The sequence below is a fragment of the Balaenoptera physalus genome, assembly GCF_965194825.1.
Source record: "Balaenoptera physalus genome assembly, chromosome: 5".
Taxonomy (NCBI): domain Eukaryota; kingdom Metazoa; phylum Chordata; class Mammalia; order Artiodactyla; family Balaenopteridae; genus Balaenoptera; species Balaenoptera physalus.
This window is the reverse complement of record NC_138884.1, coordinates 88176008-88196554: the sequence shown is the minus strand read 5'-3', so window position 1 is coordinate 88196554 and position 20547 is coordinate 88176008. Positions and strand designations below refer to the sequence as shown.

Sequence of the window (20547 nt, the reverse complement as noted above, 5' to 3'; positions counted from 1 at the left end):
CTCTAGGTCTATCCTCATCTCTACAAATGACCCAGTTTCATTCCTTTTTATGGCTATGTAATAGTCCATCGTATATATGTACCACACATGTATCTATTCTATGCCAGTACCACACATAGTTACTGTAGCTTTGTAATAGGTTTTAAAATCTGGTAGTGTAAGTCCTTCAATCTTGTCATTCCTTTTTAAGGATTGATTTGACTAGTGTAGGTTTTGCATTTCCATGAATTTTAAAGTAAGCTTGTCAATTTCTGCGGAAGGAAGGAAAGGAAGAAAGAAAGAACGAAAGATAGAAAGAAAGAAAGAAGGAAAGAAAGAAGGAAAGTAAGAGGGAGGGAGGGAAGGAGGGAGGAAGGAAGAAAGGGGGAAGGAGGGAAGGAATTAGACCAGCTGGAATTTCAGGGAATTGCATTAAATCTGTAGATAAATTTGGGGAGTACTGCCATCTTAATACTGAATCCTCTGATCCATGAACATAGAGTATCTTCATTTATTTAGATCTTCCTTTATTTTTTTCAACAATGTCTTGTTGCTTTTGGTCTTGCACCTCTTTTGCTAAGTTTATTTTTAATGAGCTTTTAATCTTTTGGATGCTATTGTAAGTGAAATTGCTTTCTTAATTTCTTTCTTGTATTATTCATTGCTAGTGTATAGAAGTGCAATTGATTTTTGTAACCTTGCTGAATTCATTTATTAGTTCTAGTATTTTTTAGTAGCTTTCTTGGGATTTTCTGCATAGAAGATCAGGTTGTCTGCAAATATAAAGTTTTATTCTTTGTTTCTAATTTAATGCCTTTTATTTATTTTACTTTCTTAATTGCCCTCTCTAGAACCTCTGGTATGATACTGAAGAAAAGAATCCCTGAGATTTTGAGGTTGGTTGTTATTGCAACATAACCTTGCCTTTATATCAGTAATGCAAACATTAGATGGAACAAAATAGAGATGGATTCCATTTAGTTGGCAAAATCAGGGAAGGCTTTTGTGAGAGTGATTTGGGAAGGATAAGCCTTGAAGGATGGAAGTGAAGCCATTCAGTACCAAAAACTACAATATTGAGTTTTACACCTTGATTTAGTCAAAGTTAATCGGTAAATGAAGAGTAGAGAGAAGACAGGAAATAAAAGTTAAGAACAGAATATTTGTGAAAAGCTGTACTGGAGAATTGAGAATGAAAATAGAAAGATCAATCCAGAGGCTACTGGCTACTGCTAAAGCCTAGAGAGGAAATAGCAAGTGCCAGAGCTAAGAAGTAATTAATGCTGCCTGTTCCCAGATCCCTCCTCTGCTCATATTTAGAGCTTCAGCAGTACCTACACTGCATCAACCCAGGCTCCTAGAGTCCCCCAACTCCTAGCTAAAGGATATTTACTAGCTACTGAGCATGAATCTATTATGAGCCTTGTTCCTGGCTCTATTTTGATCTTGGACCTCAATATCAGGAACAGTATGAGTTTTCCACTTTTAAGTTGCAAGATAGCTTTTGACATTCTGTGATCTCCTTTTCTGCTTGGCCATAGGCCCAGGAATCAATGTACTTCTCTTGCCTTTTTTCATGTTGCTCTAGCTCATGGCTTACCTAGATTTTCTCATCTCAGCTAGACTGCCTGTAGAGTAAAATCCAACGTCCTCAGCTCCTTTTGGTAGACCTGCAACCCTCATCCCCAAACACACAAAACAAGACACAAACAGCCAAAATTCCTCAAATGGAATTGTAGTCATTGACTGGTTTGTTTGATTTTGTTTGTTTGTTTTTACTAGACCTTATCAATGTAAATTAAAATTTTTAAAAACTACAAAGTTTTAAAAATCTGACATAGTTTTGCTGTCACGATCCCCTTTTAAATTAATAACTATGTCTAGCTGGGCTTCTCTTCTAATAATAATCACCATCCCTGAGTACCAGGCACTGTGCTAAGTCCTTTAACACGTTTACTGTTCACCACTGAAAAGTAGTCGACTCATGTCCATTTCACAGAGAAGGACACTGAGGCTTAGAGAAGAAAATCTATTAGGCTATAGCCACAATTTCTAAATGTCGAATCCAGTATTGGAACCTGTATTTATCAATTTGTTTCCAAAACCCACATCCTGCTATTATAGTCTACTACCTTTTTGAGGAGAGCCCATGAAACCCCTTTTAGATTATTGCTCTTGCATTGTTGGACATTGTGACTATTTGCTTCCATGCAGCCCTTTTTTTCTAGAGTGTCAACTGATGTCTTTTCAAGTATGTACTTGTCTTACTGGGTTTAGTAATGTTTAAGAAACCTCTAAACTGATTGATGGTCATTTCATTAGAGTCTTCCTCTACACAGATAACATCTTTCTGGAGTCCCATACTAGATTGGACTGCCTGAGAACAGGGTTTGTCCTTGGAACAAAGAAATGCTTAACAGGAAGTGTTTAATGAATAAATGAACAAATAAAACAAGCAAATAAATAAAATGGATGAATATATGAATGGACAAGTTTAATACCTCATTCTTGCAACTGGGTTTTGCACTGTTTAAAGGCAATGCCACCCTGTAGCAGAAAGTGAATGGAGATTGAATCCCAGCTTCATTGCTTAACAAGCTCTGTGAGGATGGATCATTACTTAACCTATCCAAGCCTCAGATTGTTCCTTTGTAAAATGAGTAACAGTATCATACGGCATATTGAAGGCCATATGAGATAATGAAGGTAATGAATGCAACACAGAGTAAACATTCATTGACTACTACCTCCGTTCCCTTACCTTTAAGACAAATTTTGCAACCTGAGTTTCCTCCTACTTTCCTTGTCTTGAGCTAGTTCTCCTTTGCCTGGATAATTACATTGGTATATGCTACCTAGTGTCTAGAGATGGAGTATATCATAATGTTTGAAACTCAGATTCTGGAACCAGACTGCCTGCATTAAAGTACATACCCCACCACATCCTGTGTGATCTAGGCAAGCATCTTGACATTACCTCTCCCCAGTTTCCTCATATGGAAAATGGGAATAATAATAGTGCCTTCTTCCCAGGGATGACAGCTTAGAATTAAATAAGTTAATGTCTATAAGCTCATAGAACCATATCTAGCCCAGTGAAAGGCATTTAAGTGTTTATTACTATTATTGTCATTGGCATTATTATTATTATTACTACTACTACTACTACTACTACCACCACCACTGCTTCAGGCACTTAAGTAAAAGTGCCCTACAATGTTCTTCTTGGAGATAAGAGAACTGAATCTCTGCCTTCTTCATTTGCTATTGATCTCCAACTACTTGATGTTTACTACTGAATATCACAAGTGCCAATTGCCTTTCTGTCTAAACTCTCTAAGTTTTTTGCTGCTGAAAATTATCCCCAAGTACTTGCAATATCCTGAAGTTAGTCTGTCTCAATTTCAGGATCTATTCATTCTTTGTCCCATTTTGAGATATATAGAGTTCTACTGTTCCAAAATTAAGTGGTCCCTAGGTCACTGACTGGTGTGTGTGTGTGTGTGTGTGTGTGTATGTGTGTTTGTGTACATATTACCTCTGCTGTCATATGGTTTCTGACTCTGCTGTGAACAGTCATTTCTCATTTCCAGATAGCAGCCCTTCCTCTTCCAATTCATTGTCTCGAATCTGCTGTGGTTCTGCCAACCAGGAAAACCCAGCTTGTTTGAATTGTGAATAAAGTACATGTGAAGAGACCCTGACAGAGAGCCTCTGGGATCTCCCATGAGTCAAGGTAGCAAGCAACAGTGTGTGAACATTGTAACATATAGTGTGGTTGCTTAGAGGATTCTTCTTAGCTCACTTTCTTATTCTTGGTTGTGGTCCAAAAGAGGTGAACTTTTTCAGGTATCTGAGTCTTAAAGAGGTAGAGCATCATTATCCTAATTTTATTCTAGAAATGCAAAAAGCATTCAATTCATCCCTTGTCCACAGCATCCAGATGTTCTGGGCCATATAAGAACAGATACTGTACACTTGCTCGGGGAGGTGTGTAAAGGTTTTAACCATCTGACCTCTGAACCTCCTTCTAGTGTTTAGAAAACTCTGTACTGCCTGAGTCTAGATGCAGGACAGATAGTCACTCTCCCTGGCTTCCTGGCCTCAGAATCCAGAGTGAAGATTACAGGGCAATAGTGATGGCAACATCTAGTGCCCAGTGGCAATGGTGCCAGTGGTGGTATCCAGCGAATGGTACTGGTGGTGGCAGGGCTGTACTGCAGTGTTCAGGCTGCAGCAGCAGCAGTGTCAGTGCTGTCCTAAGTGTCTGTTCTTGTGACACTACATTGTGGATCCAATGAGCTGACCTCTTCTGGTCCCCTCCCATTTTCCAAGCCTGGTTTTTCATCCCTCCCAGCAATGTTATTACTATCCAATAATTTTCCAGAAAATTGCTTATATGCTTAAGCCAATCAGCACCAGTTCTATTGTTTTCCACCAAAAACCCTGTGTTGGACAGATGGCTGATTTATTATTTTCTATCTAAACCATATATAAAGCAAACACTTGATTTCAAATGATAGTTTATTCTTTGAATTGAATTGTACCATATATTGGATTATGGTTAGTAAATTTTATTGTCATATCCTTATTAGCACAATTATTCAGAAAATGTGGCAAAATTCTATTTTGACTTACCACTTCTTATTTATTATAGTTTTACTCCCCTGAGTATCTTATAACCCAGCATGTAGTGTTCAAATCATTTTTAAAAATCACTTTTCCCCTCTGTTTTCTTCTAGGACTTTTAAAATTTCAGGTCTTAGGTTTAATCCATTTTGAGTTGATTTTTCTTCATGGTGTAAGAAAAGGGGACATTTTCATTCTTTCGCATATGGATATCTAATTTTCCTGACAACACTTATTGAAGAGACTATCCTTTCCTCATTTTGTATTCTTGGCACCCTTGCTGAAGATTAGTTGACTGTGTATGCATGGGTTTATTTCTGGGCTCTCTATTTTGTTCCATTGGTTGATGTGTCTGTTTTTATGCCAGAACTGTACTGTTTTGATTACTATAGCTTTGTACTATAATTTGAAATCAGGAAATGTGATTTGAAAAACAAATGTGCTTTGTTTTGCTTGCTCAAGATTGCTTTGGCTCTTCAGAGTATTTTGTGCTTCTATATGAATTTTAGGATTGTTTTATCTATTGATCTTAGCAATGAGTTTTTTGGCTATGACACCAAAAACACAGGCAACAAAAGCAAAAATAAACATGTGACATTATATCAAACTAAAAAGCTTCTGCACAGCAAAGGAAATCATCAACAAACCAACAGAATGGGAGAAAATATTTGTAGACCATATATCTTATAAGGGATAAATACCCCAAATATATAAGGAACTCATAGAACTTAATAGCAAAAAAATAAAGTAAAATAAAATAACCCAATTAAAACATGGGCAAAGGAACTAAATCAATATTTCTCCAAAGAAGACATACAAATGGCCAAAGGATATATGAAAAGATGCCAATGAAAAAATCATTGTCAGGGAGATGTGAATCAAAACTACAATGAGATATCACCTCACACCTATTAGGAAGGTTGTTATTTAAAAAATGAAAGACAAGGGTTGGCAAGGATGTGGAGAAAAGAGAATCCTTGTACACTGTTGGTAGGAAGGTATATTGGTACAGCTTTTATGGAAACCAGTATAGAGGGTCCTCAAAAGATTAAAAATAGAACTATCATATGACCCAGCAATCCCACTCTTGGGTATATATTCAAACAAACTCATTTAAGCTCTCTGAGCCTCTTGTACTCATCTTTAAAACTGAGCTGTTAATAGAATTAAATGATATGGATTTAGCTTTTGCTCAGTAAAAATATAAAAACCAATGTAAATAGGCAATGTACCTAACATTGCCATCCAAGTAGAATGTTTTATACACTATATTATTTGGTTTTCCTAACAACTAGTATAAAATGTATAGAAAATGCAAATGATGTTTATCAATTTGGCCAAATGGATCGTGTTATATATTGGTAGCCATGTGGTATATTATAATTAACCTATAGTTTGGTGTTCAGAGATCCAGTTTTTAGACTGGTTCTACCATCCACCAACTGAGTGAACTTGGACATGCCATTAAAATTGCTTGATCTGCTTTTTCATATTAGCAAAATGGGGAGTAGGGTGGAGTATAGTTCATCCAGAACCTACCTCACAGGGTTAGAATCAAAATGAGTTAACAGGTATGAAAGTGCTTTGTAAAGAGTAATTCTCCAAATAAGTATCAGATGATGGAAGAAGAGAGAAGAGGGTGTCTAAAGGTACTGTATCTGTGACTAATGTCATGAGGTGGAAAAAAAATTGACGATCATAAAACGAAAGTAAAATATTTAATTTAGAAATATAAAATAATCTACAGATTTTTTATTAAGAAACTTACCTTACTTTCTTCTACTTTGTATGACATACATTGTGCTCTTATAACAATGTAATTGTGTAGAAGGTTGTAAGAGGCAGACTGCTCAAAAAATACATTACACAGAATTGGAAGGGGGTGGATATAAAGTTAGAATTTCTGAGTCATGAAAACATCAGATAGCAATTTCAGAAAGGTGTAACTTTATTTAAAACCAAGCTGCTGTGAATTCTATCATGCTGCAGACACCTCTGAATCAACAATCTCTGTTGGCAAATTGTTATGCTGACAAATTCTCACATACACTGAAAATTTCCATTTTGTAAACAAGTAAGTGGGTTCCTGATGGTCTGGATTATATCCTGAGCTGGAACTCTGGAAAACAGATTCCTTGCTTGAGTGACCCTGTATAATCCATTTCTCATTTTAGCAAAGAGATTCAAATATTTATCACCCACATCAGGGAGCAACTGTGAACTTTAACGTAACATTAAGTTTAAAACACTTCTACAAGTTTGGGAAACACAAAAACACATGGTTGGCATCACTGGCTAGATTTTATGAAATAGAGTAGTATGGTGTGTTAATTTGGTCATGTTTATAACACTAGGGGCTCTATTTCCACTTCTATCCACAATAGGAAAAATGCAGAACACCAGTCCAGAAGCATCCAGGCCAGAATATTTGATGTACAGAAATGCAAATGTACATGCAGGTGAATACAGTTTGGATGATGTATCTTCCTTCTGCTGGGTCAGAGTCAATGTTCTTTATGATCACCACACCCATTATCTAAGGAGAGTGAACTGAACATGTGATACAGCCATGCAGCGGGGTGAAAAATCACCAGCTTTCACAGGAAAAGGGAAGTAGGTGAGGTACATTTGCATACCATGCACTTTGGAACAAGCAACCTGCACATACATCACAAGAGGTATACAAGGGACAACAGTGTCCAAGAAGGGGCATCAAGTGGGAAGATGAGAGGTATTTGGCCCAGATCCCAGATACAGTGGGATTAAATGAGAAACCTATTAAAAGCTTTATACAGTGTCTAGCTTACAGACGTTTAACATATCAATATTATTAGACATTAGTTTTCTTTCCTCCTGTTTTATAAAATTACTTTGTGGGAGAGGCATTATCTATATACTAAGGAGAGTTGGATTCCTTGACAGCAAGGAATCCTTCTAGCTTTATGAGTAGAATGCACCTGGCAGTAATTTAACCTTTGAGCAGCCCTGTTTTATCAAGGGCTGTCATCACTGTTTATAAAGATAGTAACCTCTTTGTGGTCCTCTGGCCTGCAAATTGGGGTGAGTGAGAGGATGGAGAGGGGAATACCTGTTCCTGATCACAAGCTTGGTCCCAAGCCCATTTTTCATGTACTTTTATTTTCCTATTTCTATTTCTAGGTGCTTTTCTAGATGCTCCAGCCAACTTCAGGGATGGTATGGGTTTACCTGTGGTCTTATGAGGAAAAAACAGGACCCAAGGGAAACAAGGAATTTGGAAGTCTTTGTCATCAGATCAACATTCTACGAGCTGGAAGAGTCTAGTCGTGTGTGATCTTGTGGCAGAACTTCTTTCCTATTTGGTCTGTGATAACCAGCCTTCCACACCTGTGAACACAGGCCTGAACACCTATTTTTCAGGTTACTAAAGATGCCAGCCAGGGTCAGACCTGGGCAAAATTAGAAAACAAATGTGGTGTGTTAGAAAGACTACTGAGACAGGGGCCCCAGTACCTGGATCCCGGCTCAAGCATTAACTAGTTATATGACTTTGGGTAAGTCATTTCTCTTTTTTGAGCCTTGGTTTTTTGTGTGTGTAAAATGGGAGTAATAATAACATGTTTGTAAAGTGTTTTAAACAGATAAAAACAGAGCAGTCTCCATACTGTAAGTCAGGGCCTGCCTTCCACATTCATGCCCACTCTTTCCCTTCCCTTTCCAGTTTCTCTCCCTCGCCACCCTCCACTTGTACAGCCTACAGTTCCTCAGGGTGGGAAACAGATCTAGTTAATTCATAACAAAATGTTTGCACCGTGAGTGACTCTTCCCTTATGCCATCTGCATGCTAATGAATGAATCTCTGTTTTTAGGCTATCCAATGTTAGCAAGAGACAGAATGGAGGAAGGTAGAAGTGTGTGTTTGGGGGGCAGGCAGGGGGAGGTTGGATATCCTTAGGTAGAAACCGCCCTGATAACCCAGACAGCAGCCTACTCTACCTGACGCAAAGCTGGCTGTGCTGGGAGCCTTCGGAAGCTTGGTTCCACAGATACCGTGAAATTCTCTCTCCTCTGCATCCTTGCTCTGCAGTGACACTGGCAGATGCTAAACTTCGGCCTGTCTAGAACACTTAATTAGGTTATAGAGGCTGCCAAAAATCCCAAAGTCATCCTAAGAAATTGAAACACTTTGAGATCTGAAACAAAGGTCAGAAGACACAAACACTAGTTTGATTTTTAAGAGGGAAACCACCAGATAAGGAGGTGGGGTGGGGGAGGTTGGGCGGGGGGATGGATGAGAAGGAGAGGAAGGCAGGTGGGCCCTTGACAATCTGGCAACTCCTCGTCAGTCTCATAAACAACACTGAGATCAGGCATAAAGTGGTCCTGGCTTTCCTTTCTCCAGTAACAAATACTGTATATTCATAAAGGATGATACTGTAATAGACACTGTATATTCATAACCTCTTCCAGGGAGCCCAGTCCGAACCTCCTGGGACATCAGGAGAGCTTTCAGAAAGTTGTCCTTAATGCTGAAGAAAGTTCCCACCTGGGAGTAATGAGGTTGGAGAGAGGAAGGAGATAATTTGCTAAATGGGATCAGTTGAACTAATACATGGGCACGTTCAAGGTTTCTCTATTGGTTGCATCAAATTATTACAAAGTAAGGACTGCTGTCTGCCCCCCTGGTTCTCAGTACTGAAGAGGCAGCCTTAAAAACCCAGAGACCCAATTCTCCAAAAAGGTTACCCCAGAAAGTGTGTGCTGGTGACGCGGCGGGGTGACAAAATAAACAGCAGTGCATAGGACTTCACTGCCACCAGCAGGGCCCAGAAGAAGTGCAGGCCAGGAGGAGGCCAGGAGCTGCCTACAGCAGAAGCCCCAGGTGAGAGGCTAAAACTAGCAGCTGAGCTACCTTCACCCTGTGCCCACCCGCCCCCTTTCCAATCTCAAAGATTTGGAAAAGCTATTCTTCCTCACTAAAAGACAGGAGTTCCTGCCCTAAAGCTCAACATAAGGGGTTTGGAGACCAAAGTCCAGTTAAGGCTCTAAGCACGCCCTCCTCACTTCCGCCACCCCACAGCACAATCACACTTCCTTCGTGCCCTGGGATTTGCAGAATTTGGGAGGTGCAATGAAGTGCGGCCCGGAGATGGCAATTTTATGGCTCGGTCCCTTTACATCTCACGTCACCCCGGACGTGGATCAGACCCCTTGCACTGTCCACCTCACGCCCCGACCCCAGGCAACAGTCCCCCATGCGCTCTGGCCACGTTGGATCAGCGTCAGGTGGAGCCAACTCACACTCTGCACGAACTTGGAAAAGCTGCTCCACGCCAACTCTGATCTCTAGCACCTGGCTCCAATCCGTGGCCACCTGCACTTTGCGGGACGTTGCGCGGGGCGGCGCTCCCCGGAGTCTGCACTGGCCTGCGAAGCCCAGGAGCGCGCCAGGGCGCGCGGGGCTCCCGGCATCCTCCCGTGCGGCGGGGCCCCGGAGCCTCCGGGCTGGCGGAATGGCCCGGGAATGCGCCCGGGAGGGAGCAGGAAGTAACCCCTGGAGACTTAGAGACCTCGGGAGGGCCCGCTGCGGAGATCGGCTCTAGGAAAGGTTCCCTGACCACGCGGCGAGGAGCACGTGAGCGGCGCTGCTTCGCTATAAAAAACCCCCGGCTCTGCTGAGCGTGGGGAGCGAACGCAGCGGCAGGACTCGCCACCTGCGCCAAGAGAAACGGCGACTGTGATATTCCCTCCAGGACGCCCGAGACGGTCCCGAGTTTTGGTGCTTCGATCCCTGGGAGTCCGGGCTCCGTGGTGCGTCTAACTTTGAGGCGGAATTCCCAGCACTTGGGCAAAAAACGCGCAGACGCCGGGATGCGAGCGTTTTTGAAAATGCTCAGGGCTTGTTTGACCTTTAGTAGAGTTGGAGGAGGAGTAGCAGAAATCTCGGGCTAATTTCTTTCAGTTCGTGCACCGAAGAGGCAGCCAGGAGCGCCCGGGCTCGCCCTCAGAGAGCCCCCCGCGCCGAGGGCCCCCGCGCCAGAGCCGCCCTTAATTTAATTAAGTCGCGGGATATTCCTGTGCCCCGCGGGAGGCGGCTGGCGATAAACTCCGGACGCCGTTTGTAGATAAAGTTTGGTCCGCTCCACTTGCCCGCTCTGTCCGGGCCCCGTTGACCGCCCCCTCCTCTAGCGGCGGGCGCGGGCGGGGACATGGCCACGGGCTCGGCTTCCCGGCGCAAAGGGGCGCCGCGCGCGTAGCCGCCGCCACGCTGACCTCCCGCTCCCGCCCGCTACTGCGCTGAGCCCTGGCAGCAAGCGAAGGCTGACGCCCAGAGGGGCAGGAGGCGGCGGTGAGAGGGGCCCGAGGGTCCGTATGGCCGCTCTCCGCCGGCCGTTGGTGTGCGCCACGGAGCTCGCCCGCGTCGCCTCGGGCTGGGAGCGGCTCTGAGCCGCGCCGCCTGCGGGGATCGACCTAGCCGTTCCGCGGAGCCGCGGGCAGGAACCCGAGGAGCGGGAGTCGGCGGCTCTTCCTCCCTGAAGGCAATGTGGCCGGCCGGCGCGGGCACCAGGCTGCCCTGTCCCCGGGACTCTGCGCTCCGGCGGGCGGCTTTCTCTGGGAACCTCACCGCCCTGCCTTCTCACCTGATGCCAGCCGGCCGCAGCGTCCGGGTCTTCATCAGTGCCAACCCTGAAGGTAAGTGCCTCGCTTGCGCTTGTCCGTCTGTCCTTCTATCCGTCTGCGCGGCGGGAGCCAGAGTGCGTGCCATGGCACAGCCGGGCGCGCCGGGCGTCCCCGGGGCTCCCCTTCTCTAGCTAATACCGAGGCTGTCCTGAGCGCTTGGGACTTTAATTTCAATCACTTTTCTTCTTCCCTCGCTCATTCCTTCTGCCTGCTGACTTCCCCTGGGACACCCATTTCTCGCCCCCTGGGTTCTTTTCCCTTGGTCTAAGAAATGTCCGAGGTATTCACAGACGCTTCTGGAAGCTTCATCCTGCCACTCCCCACCCCCACCCCGTTTTTCTTTCCTTTAGCGGTTTCTTCTCCGAGGTTATCGTGAAACGCAAATAAGACGTCCTCTCGCTCTCTCGGCTCCGCGGCAGATTCCTGAATGGGGGCTCCCTCCTCTGCCACTTGTTCAGGCCGAGGCGAAGTGAGAGCATGGGGTTCCCCGAGGCTTGCCTCTTGCCGGTGTGCTAGTGGGACCCTTTGTCTTGGGGAGCTAAGGAGACCCTTGTGAACCCAAGATCCGCAGAGATCGAGGGGAAACGCGCTGTGCGGTCCCGAAACAGGCTGACGCTGGTTTCCAGGTGGAGCGTTCAGGATGAGTTCATCTCTACAGTTGGGTCTTGGGCTAGATCGCCCCGGTCTAGAAGTTGGTCTTCTTAGTCGTGTTCTAGCTAAAGGCTGGGGACCTGGTAGCTGCTAAATGAAAACTTGTTGATTTATTGCATTCACAAACCACAGCGGCTGAGCTCCGGGTGGTCAGTTTCTCTCTCATCACTACCTATCAATTCCCAGTCCCGAACGTTAACTTTCATTCCCAGTAAGTGAAGAAAAAGTAGGATGCATTTGACTTGGCTTGGATAAAACTGTAAGAGTTGCTCTTTCCCAGAAAAATAAATGTTTGGCCCTAAGATGAGTTTATAGGAGACTGAAATAGGCGTGTGAGATGGGAAACTTGCTACACTCTAACGAGCCTTGGTTCTGACAAAGAAGTAAAGGAAAAAAGAAAGTTAACAGTCATATGGATAGAATCATCATTTCAAAACCCAAGGTTCTGGTTGCTTGTGAAAAGCATTCAGAGGACCTATAAAAAATAGCTTTCTAAAAACCTTACTCTTTCATAAAACGCTAGCAGAAATTTCAGGTACAGTTCACCTTATGACAAGGGGATTGGGAAAACAATCAAATAGGTAGATAACCCACAGTGATTAGTATTAGAAGGGCTGTATACTTTTGAGGGAGGGTTTGCCTGTCCTTTTATCAGTTTACAACTCAGTTTCACAGCATTTAGTAATTAAGGAGGCTTTTTGAAAGCTGCAGTACATTCTTTAAAATTCCTTTCATCTGAACTATGTCTTGCAGGATTTTTTACTTAAATCTGGATAAAGAAAACTGTGGGGCTGTGCAGCCTGTTGAAGGACCTAAGGAAGTTTGCAACTTAAGTTTTCGGTGTTGTTTTTAAAAATATTGATAAAACAGCAGTATTTGAGAGAATTTAATTTTCCTGAGCTTAACACTTCTTATGAGGTTTTTTTTTTTTTTAAGTGTGCTGATGTAAAACCAGTTAAATAACACTTTTCTTTAAACAAGTTGTTTTTAAATACAGTGAAAAGTCTGTTAATATCATTAGTAGTTTATTTTTAAATTTGTAATTTCTAGGATAAAAATCAGTGATAATGAATTTATATCAAGTTAGCTTAATATTGAATTAATATTCAAGATTAATGTCATTTTTCTTAAGCCAGTACATGTGATTCTATAAATTTTCCCATTTCTTGAAATACGCTAGAAGCTTCAGCGTGTATTAATATTAGGACAGCAGACAAGAGAGGGGGTGGATCATGCCTTCTGGTCACTGAGCTGGGCAGCTTGCACATTGATCTTAAAAGACCAGAAATGTGAATCTTACCTGAGAAATTGCAGTAGGAGCAGGACTTCAACTTTATCCCAAATGGAGAGCCGAGGGTATATTAAATAGAAATGACAGAGATAGGTTTTTTTTTTTTTTAAGAGCCTGAACATGAAGCTTTGAGATCTCCGTAAATGCTCTGTCAGAGACAGCACTTTACCACCAGATCTTTGTGGATATGACTCAGGAAGCAAATGGTTGTGTTTTGGTGCGATCCCATATTAGATTGTTGGCCAATACTCAAGAGCCTCTCCACTGTCAAATTAAGACAAAGAATATTATCTCATGCTTTTCTTTACAAGCGGGAATCCAGTTTATGCTCTAAATAAAAGCTTCTCTGTGTTGAACTCATAGCAGTACTTTTAAGAATCCAGGAAGGATCTCCCTTAGATTGCTTTACAAAGCTTGTATGAAATTTCCCTATCAGTAATTAAGATAATACATGTTTTTAGAACATAGATTAGCTCAGTCAGTAGTTCGGTTTTCATTCTCAAACCCTGTGAGGATGGTGGACCAGAGGGTGTTCTCCCTATTTTACAGATGAGAAAACTGAGGCACCAGGTTAAGCTAGTTGCCTGAACTCATCTAGCAGAATGAAACAAGCTGGAGCCTGCAGGGGCCTCAAAACATCTCTCTTGGTACTTAGGTTCATGCCTGATTTCTGTAAATGTCTTACACCCATATGGTCAAGAAAATCAGCTGGCTGTAGTCAACAATGCTGGCCTTCCTCTTGAAGCCTGACAGCCACAAGAAGCTGAGTAGCAGGAAGGAACCATAGCTGCCCTGACCCACTTTACCCCCATGAAAAGGTAGCCATAGGAGCATTCAAAGAAATGGCAGGATTTTCTGAACTCTAAAGGACACATTCCTATTCAAAAGTATATCTGCATCACACCTGTCCCCACTGTGTGATAGACACTCGAGAAGAACCAGTGTGGGAGAGGAGTAACTGTCCCCCGTTCTCTTGCGTGGACGGACCTTGGACTTCATCTAGTCCCACCTCCCACCAACGTAGCAGTCCCATCTGTGGCATCTTTATTAATCCTTGGAATTTTTCCAGTCATTTAACCACTGTCTCTCTGCCGGAATGGCACTTATACCTCCTTGGAACAGTGGTTCTAAAGCATGTATAAATTTCTCCACTGTGATTAGCCTGAATTGAATTGTCCGTGAATATGCAGAGGAGAAGAGCCTGCATGGTTCTCTCCCTGTGACTGAAATTGGAGGGGCCTGTTAAATAGTATTCCTCTTCTCTGCTTCAGTTCTTATCCAAGGCTCCTTTTCTTATAAGGACACATCTCATATTGGGGACTCTACTTTCATCATCCCAAAGGCCCCACCTCCAAATATGATCACAATGGGAGTTAGGGCTTCAACATATGAACTGGGGGGGTGGGGAGAACAAACACTCAATCCATAACATTCTGCCCCTGACCCCCCTGCAAAATTCATGTCCTCCTGGCATGCCAAATACATTTATTGCATCCCAACAACTGCAAAAGCCTTGTCTTCTTGTAGCGTCAACTCTAAAGTCGAAAGCCCAAAGTCTCAACTAAATAATATGTGGGTGAGACTCCAAATAGGACTCATCCTGAAGCAAAATTCCCCTCCAACTGTGAAGCTGTTAGGTAAGTTATAGGCTTCCAAAATACAATGAGGGGACAGGCATAGGATAAAGTTTTTCATTCCGAAAGGAATGAGAAAACTGGGAAAATTGGAAGGAAGAAAAGGTTGAAGGGTTCCAAGCAAACCCAAAACCTGTCAAGGCAAATGCCATTAGGTTTTAAGGCTCTAGAATAATCCTTTTTGATTTGGTGCTTTGCCTTCTGGACCTGCTGGGGTGGCAGTCTCACCTTTATGGCTCTGTAGGGAGGGAATCACCCACCCAGGCTCCAGGAGGCCCTGCCCCCAAGTCTTTAGGCAGAGGCCACCTCCCCTGTTGAAGCCCAGGTGATGCCCTCCCCCAACTTTGAAACCAAGGAGGCAGCCCTGATGACCTCTGAATCTTTGGGGTCATTCTTCCTTTGTCTTCAAGAAGAACACATGTTCACAGGCAGTAGCCCTGTGTTTCCAATCCTGTAGGGCCTAAGAGGTCTGACAGCCTTCCTTTCTGTCAACCTGTCTCCTCCAGTTCACACTGGCCGTGTTTCTGCTGGGCGGGGGGTGGGGGGAGGAGGTCCATACTTCACACCTATACTCATTTCTTTACCAAATGGTTGTGTGACCACACCCTTACTGTTCTTTTCAGAACAAACCTCCACATGTTTTTTGCAATATGGATAGGCAGAGAGCTTTCAAGATCATCAAGTTCTGATTCCTTTTTGCTTAACAATTATTACTTCAATTCATCTCTCTTTCTCATTTTACTATAAACAGTTAGGAGAAACCAAGCCAATCCTGCAATACTTTCTTAGAAATCTCCTCAGCTGAACATCCAGTTTCATTTGTTCTAAATTCTACCTTCCACAAAACACTGTTCAGCCAGTTCTTTGCTACTTTATAAGTCACTTTTTCTCCATTGTCCAATAACATGTTTCTCATTTCTGAGAGTCACCAAAAGGCCTTTGTCGTCGATAGTCTGGTCATGATTGTTTATGTATTCTCTGAGAAGCCATCTCTCCAGCTCTCCTCTTTTCTTTCTGCGCTCTTACCAGAGTCTCCTTTAACAGTCCCTTCTTGGCGTTCTTGGCTTTTTCTAGCACGCACCTCAAAACTCTTCTAGCCTCTACCAGGTTCCAGAGCTGTTTCTGCATTCTTAGATATTTGTTTGAGCAGCACCCCACTTCTTGGTACCAAAATCTGTCTTAATTTCCTAGGGTTGCCATAACAAATTACCACAGATTGGGCTTTAAACAACAGAAATCTATAGTCTTATGATTCTAGAGTCTAGAGCCTGAAATCAAGGTGCTAGCAGGGCAGTGCTCCCACTGAAGGCTCTAGGGAAGAAACTTTCTCTGCCTCTTCCTACTTTGATGCAAGTCCTTGACGTCTGTGGGCTTGTGGCTTTATCACTGCAGTCTCTGCCTCATCCTCGTATGGGGGAGAAAGAACTCTTGTGTCTCTTCTTCTAAGGACAGTAGTCCCATGGGACACTACCCTCATGACCTCATCTAAACCATTATCTCTCAAAGGCTTCGCCCCAAAATACCATCACATTGGGGGGGTTAGGACTTCAACATGGTAATTTGGGGGGATACAATCCTTCATTCCATAATAGGTAAAGTCTAAACCTGAAAAAAGACCAACTATTGCCTTTATAACTAATAAAAGCTGAAGCAGGCCAGTACTCCTTATCTGTGATCCTTTGGGCCAGATGCGATTTTGCAATTCCACATTTTTTTAGATTTAGGGGGAAAATGGTGCATATGCTGTTTATTATTATTAATATCTGATAACCAGATATGAATGTGTTTATAAGAAAACATGACTAAGTGCTGTACTGTAGAACTTTCTGCAATGCTGAGGGTCTTTATCTGCATTATTCTATGTGAGAGCACTATTTACATATGGCTCTTGAGCTTTTGAAATGTGGCATGACTAAGAATTTGAATTTTTAATATTTCATGGTGATTGACTTAAATTTAAATAGACTCATGTGACTATTGGCTGTTGTATCGGACACGTAGCTCTAAGTGGGGTAATAAGGACTGTAAGTGGCGTCATGTCCATCAAGGTCAGGTTTTGCCACCATCGACTCAGGTCACTTCAGGTTTTGCTGCCAGATGAATTGGGGAAAAAATTTGTTTTCAACACTGGGGGATTTTGTAATTGCAGGTAAGGGCTGTGGCTCTTTACTGGGGAATGTGGCTTTTAACTTGAGGCAAGTGGGTTTCCCAGTACTGAACCTCAGAATTGCACAGACTTACCCTCCGCATCACTATCAGCAATGGACAAAGTCCAGACCCCTCCCCATGGACAGAGTTGAGCCCTCTAAAATTTAAGGTATGGAGGAGCCAAGAAGAATGACAGGTTTACTTACAAGAGAGAAAGAAGGGGCTGGGCTATTTGTGCTCAGATTTTCCTTCCAAATGCATCCATCAGATAAAGACACTTGTCCCCTGAGGAATAAGTGCCGGCCCTGTCCACGGCTACTAGTAGATCCCTGTGTGTGTCAGGAGACATCTGGCGTGGAGAGAAAGATATCTCCAATGACTTTTTTGTTTATCCCATCCCCCCACCCCCCCCAAACACACACAGATTTATGCACTGGTCATCTTTGAAGATTGTGCACTTTTGTCCACAATGTTAATGATCGGATGCTGGGTCCATTCCCACTTAGATTTTTTACTTTACTTGTCTTTGCATCTTCCCTGACTCTCTTCTCCATTCCTTGGAGTCTTGGTAGGAAAGCTTATTCTCCAATTGGCAGAAGCCGCAGTAACAAGAGAGATAATCCCTGCAGTCGCTGCATCCAATGGCCATTGGCTTTAGCTTGTGCTCCCAGACAAGAGGCAGAACGATGTGCATCAAGAAATTCACAAGAAACCTATGAATATTCTTCACCATGGTTCTTCTTACCTTTCCTACAATGCTAATATCCAGGCTCCTTATTTTTTCATTGTTTTTATGAGTCATTGGAAAAAATAGTTAAGCACAAGAAGCATATATATACTCTTCTGATGCTACAAGAACATCTTTCAAAGTTAAGAGTCTTAAAGGAAAATATTGTGAACGGCTATTTTATGATAAGTGCACACAGGACATTTATAATAAATGAATTATAAAATTTTAGTGGTTGAGTCTTCAAGTCTTTCAGCAAACATTATTCAGGCAGGAGAGAATACTAGATACAAGTACAGACTTGAGAGCCAAACTAGCCAGGTTTGACGACTCCTCAGTCCACCGTGCAATGCAGGGATTTCTTAAGCAAGTTGTTTAACTTACTTGTTCTCAGTTTCATAATCTCTGAAAGAAGACAGTAGTACCTGCCTCACAGGGTTATTGAGTAGATTAAATAAGCTAATAGACGTAAAGCACTTAGAACAGTGCTGGACACTTATTAAACATTGTTTGCTGTTATTGTCCTTATTATCTTTATTAGTTTCCACTGTGATCCAGACACTGCAGGTATGGATATGCGGAGAGGACCAGGGCATTTCGTGCCCTCAAGGGAATGCCGTCTGTGAAGCTATCAGAACTCAGTAGTAAAAACAAAAGCCGTTCCAGATACTGTAGGAAACAAACATTGTAAGGGTTGAAGGAGTGAAAGTCAGGGCCACCATTAGGCATTTAGGTCACATTGCCAAAGCTGTCACCCAGAGGGCAGGAAAATGTAGAAGCCACTGCCAGGTTCACAGCTGCCGCTGGGGACTGGGTAGCTGGCTGGCTTCTACAAACACGCGCATCTGCCGAACCCGAGTGTCAACCACAGCTGGTGGCAGAAGAACCTCCCTGGTTCCCCTTGCCCTCCAGATCTCACACAGATTGTCCATCTGGCAGAATGGGATTGCATTCGGACCCTGGCCACAAGTACGACTAGGGCCTCCAGGCTTCCAGCCCCTCCACCACAAGGGAGAGAGTGAGAGAAGTGGCATTGGATGTTCAACCCCAAGAAACAGTATCTGGCCCGGGGTGGGAGGGAAAGCATATTCACTCGTTCGCTTATTCAACCACTAATAAGCGAATGAGTGAAGCACCCACTCCATATGGGTGCTGTTCTGGTGCTTAGAATACAACAGTAACAAAACAGGCCAGGTCTCTGCTCTCACAGAGTTTACATGAATCATAAATTATATGTGATGGGCACTGAGCTAAAATATGAGCAGAGCATTAAAGAGACAATGAGGAGAGTAGTAAGCCAGCTTGGGGCTGAGGATGCGGGGTTGGGAGGGTGCCCCAGAGGAAGGAGTGTAGAGCCAGGGTGTAGAAACTGTTCTATACGATAATTGAATACGAGGCAAAGAGATGGCGAGATCTCTACAGGGAATAGAGAGGGATAATCTTGATTATTCAACGAAGAGCTTTTATCCTTTTGAATAAGAGTGGCGCTGATGTCTTGAGGTGATGGTATTGTTTGTCCCTTGAAAGTGGCTCCTTTAGAATGACATTTGAGAAAGCGTGACTTGGACCATATAGGTACTCTATGTCCAAATAGATCATGACTTTATGGTTTAATAAATCATCTACTGATCTTTAAAAATTCTTGTTACACCATAGCAGTTGTGCATTTGCCATTTTACAGGGCGTCTGCAAGTTTGTATTTTGTTTCAGTTGTCTGTTGCTGTGTATCAACTTGCCCCAAAACTCAGTGACTTAAACCAGTGATTTACCATTTCTCACTCCTGTGTCTGGCTCCTCTGTGCTCCTCCATGAGGGCTCCCTCGCTCCAGCTTATTCTCATCATTCAGGATTCATTGTAGGGGATTGGCTTCCCCAGAGAAAGGAAGTGGAAGCTGCTGGGCCTCTTCAGGCCTGGGCTCCGGAAGTCCCAAAATGTCACTCTCCCTGCCCCTGCGTCCTATCTATGGGAGTCATTAAGGTGAGCCTAGAGTCAAAGGGAGGGGAAATAGACCCCATCTCGTGACGTGGGGTGAGGCATGTGCATGCAGGGAGGGGAGGATTTCATGGTGGCCAACTATGAAAGCTACTGAAACTCCCAGTTATAGTGTGTGGTTTCTTTGGCTTGGCTTTGTCGTAATTAGATTAAATGAGATAACACATGAAAATGTCGTAAGCTGATAGCCTGACACATAGCGAGTGCTCAACAAGCGTTACTAATCATAATAGTTGCTGTTGCGATGATGACGAGTTGTTGAGGCTTGGCAGTGACTCTGTAAACTGTACCCTAGTAGATCCTCCCACATTCTGAACTGAGGGAAAAAAGACCAAAGAGTTTGCAGATAGGAGATGAAATTATCACCACTTTTGCTCGTAAAGGTAGCACCAGAGGATGCTTTTGTGGTTCCGAACACTAAACATCGGAATGAGACCGTCTTCTGCCCGCGCACTGGCAGTGGGGCTGGGGAGGGTGAGGGACGGAGGGTCTGCTCCACAGAGCGTGGAGTCTGGAGCGGGGAGCACAGCCACGCTGTCTGCGGACAGACGGGTCACTTCCCCGGGGAGAGGGGTGAGCAGGTGGCTTGAGCTGGTTTATTCTTCCCGCATTTTCCAGTCAAACAAGTCACCCTTTAACTTCCCACCCGATTCTGGGGAGGGTAAGCGAGGCAGTAAAGAGAGTCCGGGAGTCTCCCGCTCCAGAAGGGCTTCCCTCCCCTAGCACGAATATTCGCTTATTTCGATTTTAACATTCGTACACGGTGGAAGCCTTCAGTTAACCAGGATCATTTAAATCAGATCATCTAGTTTGACATACCCCAAATTATATCCCA

The 20547-nt window shown here is 43.5% G+C and overlaps 1 protein-coding gene across 1 annotated transcript in view; it reads left to right on the top strand.

Annotated features, from left to right (window-relative positions):
* The first annotated feature begins 10951 nt into the window (after positions 1-10951).
* NWD2 (NACHT and WD repeat domain containing 2) overlaps positions 10952-20547 on the top strand; it is a 198153-nt gene continuing 188557 nt past the window's right edge. Inside the window, exon 1 of the mRNA XM_082464587.1 lies at positions 10952-11280. Within this exon, the coding sequence (XP_082320713.1) occupies positions 11130-11280 (151 nt within the window). The 5' untranslated portion in view covers positions 10952-11129. The remainder of the gene's footprint in view (positions 11281-20547) is intronic.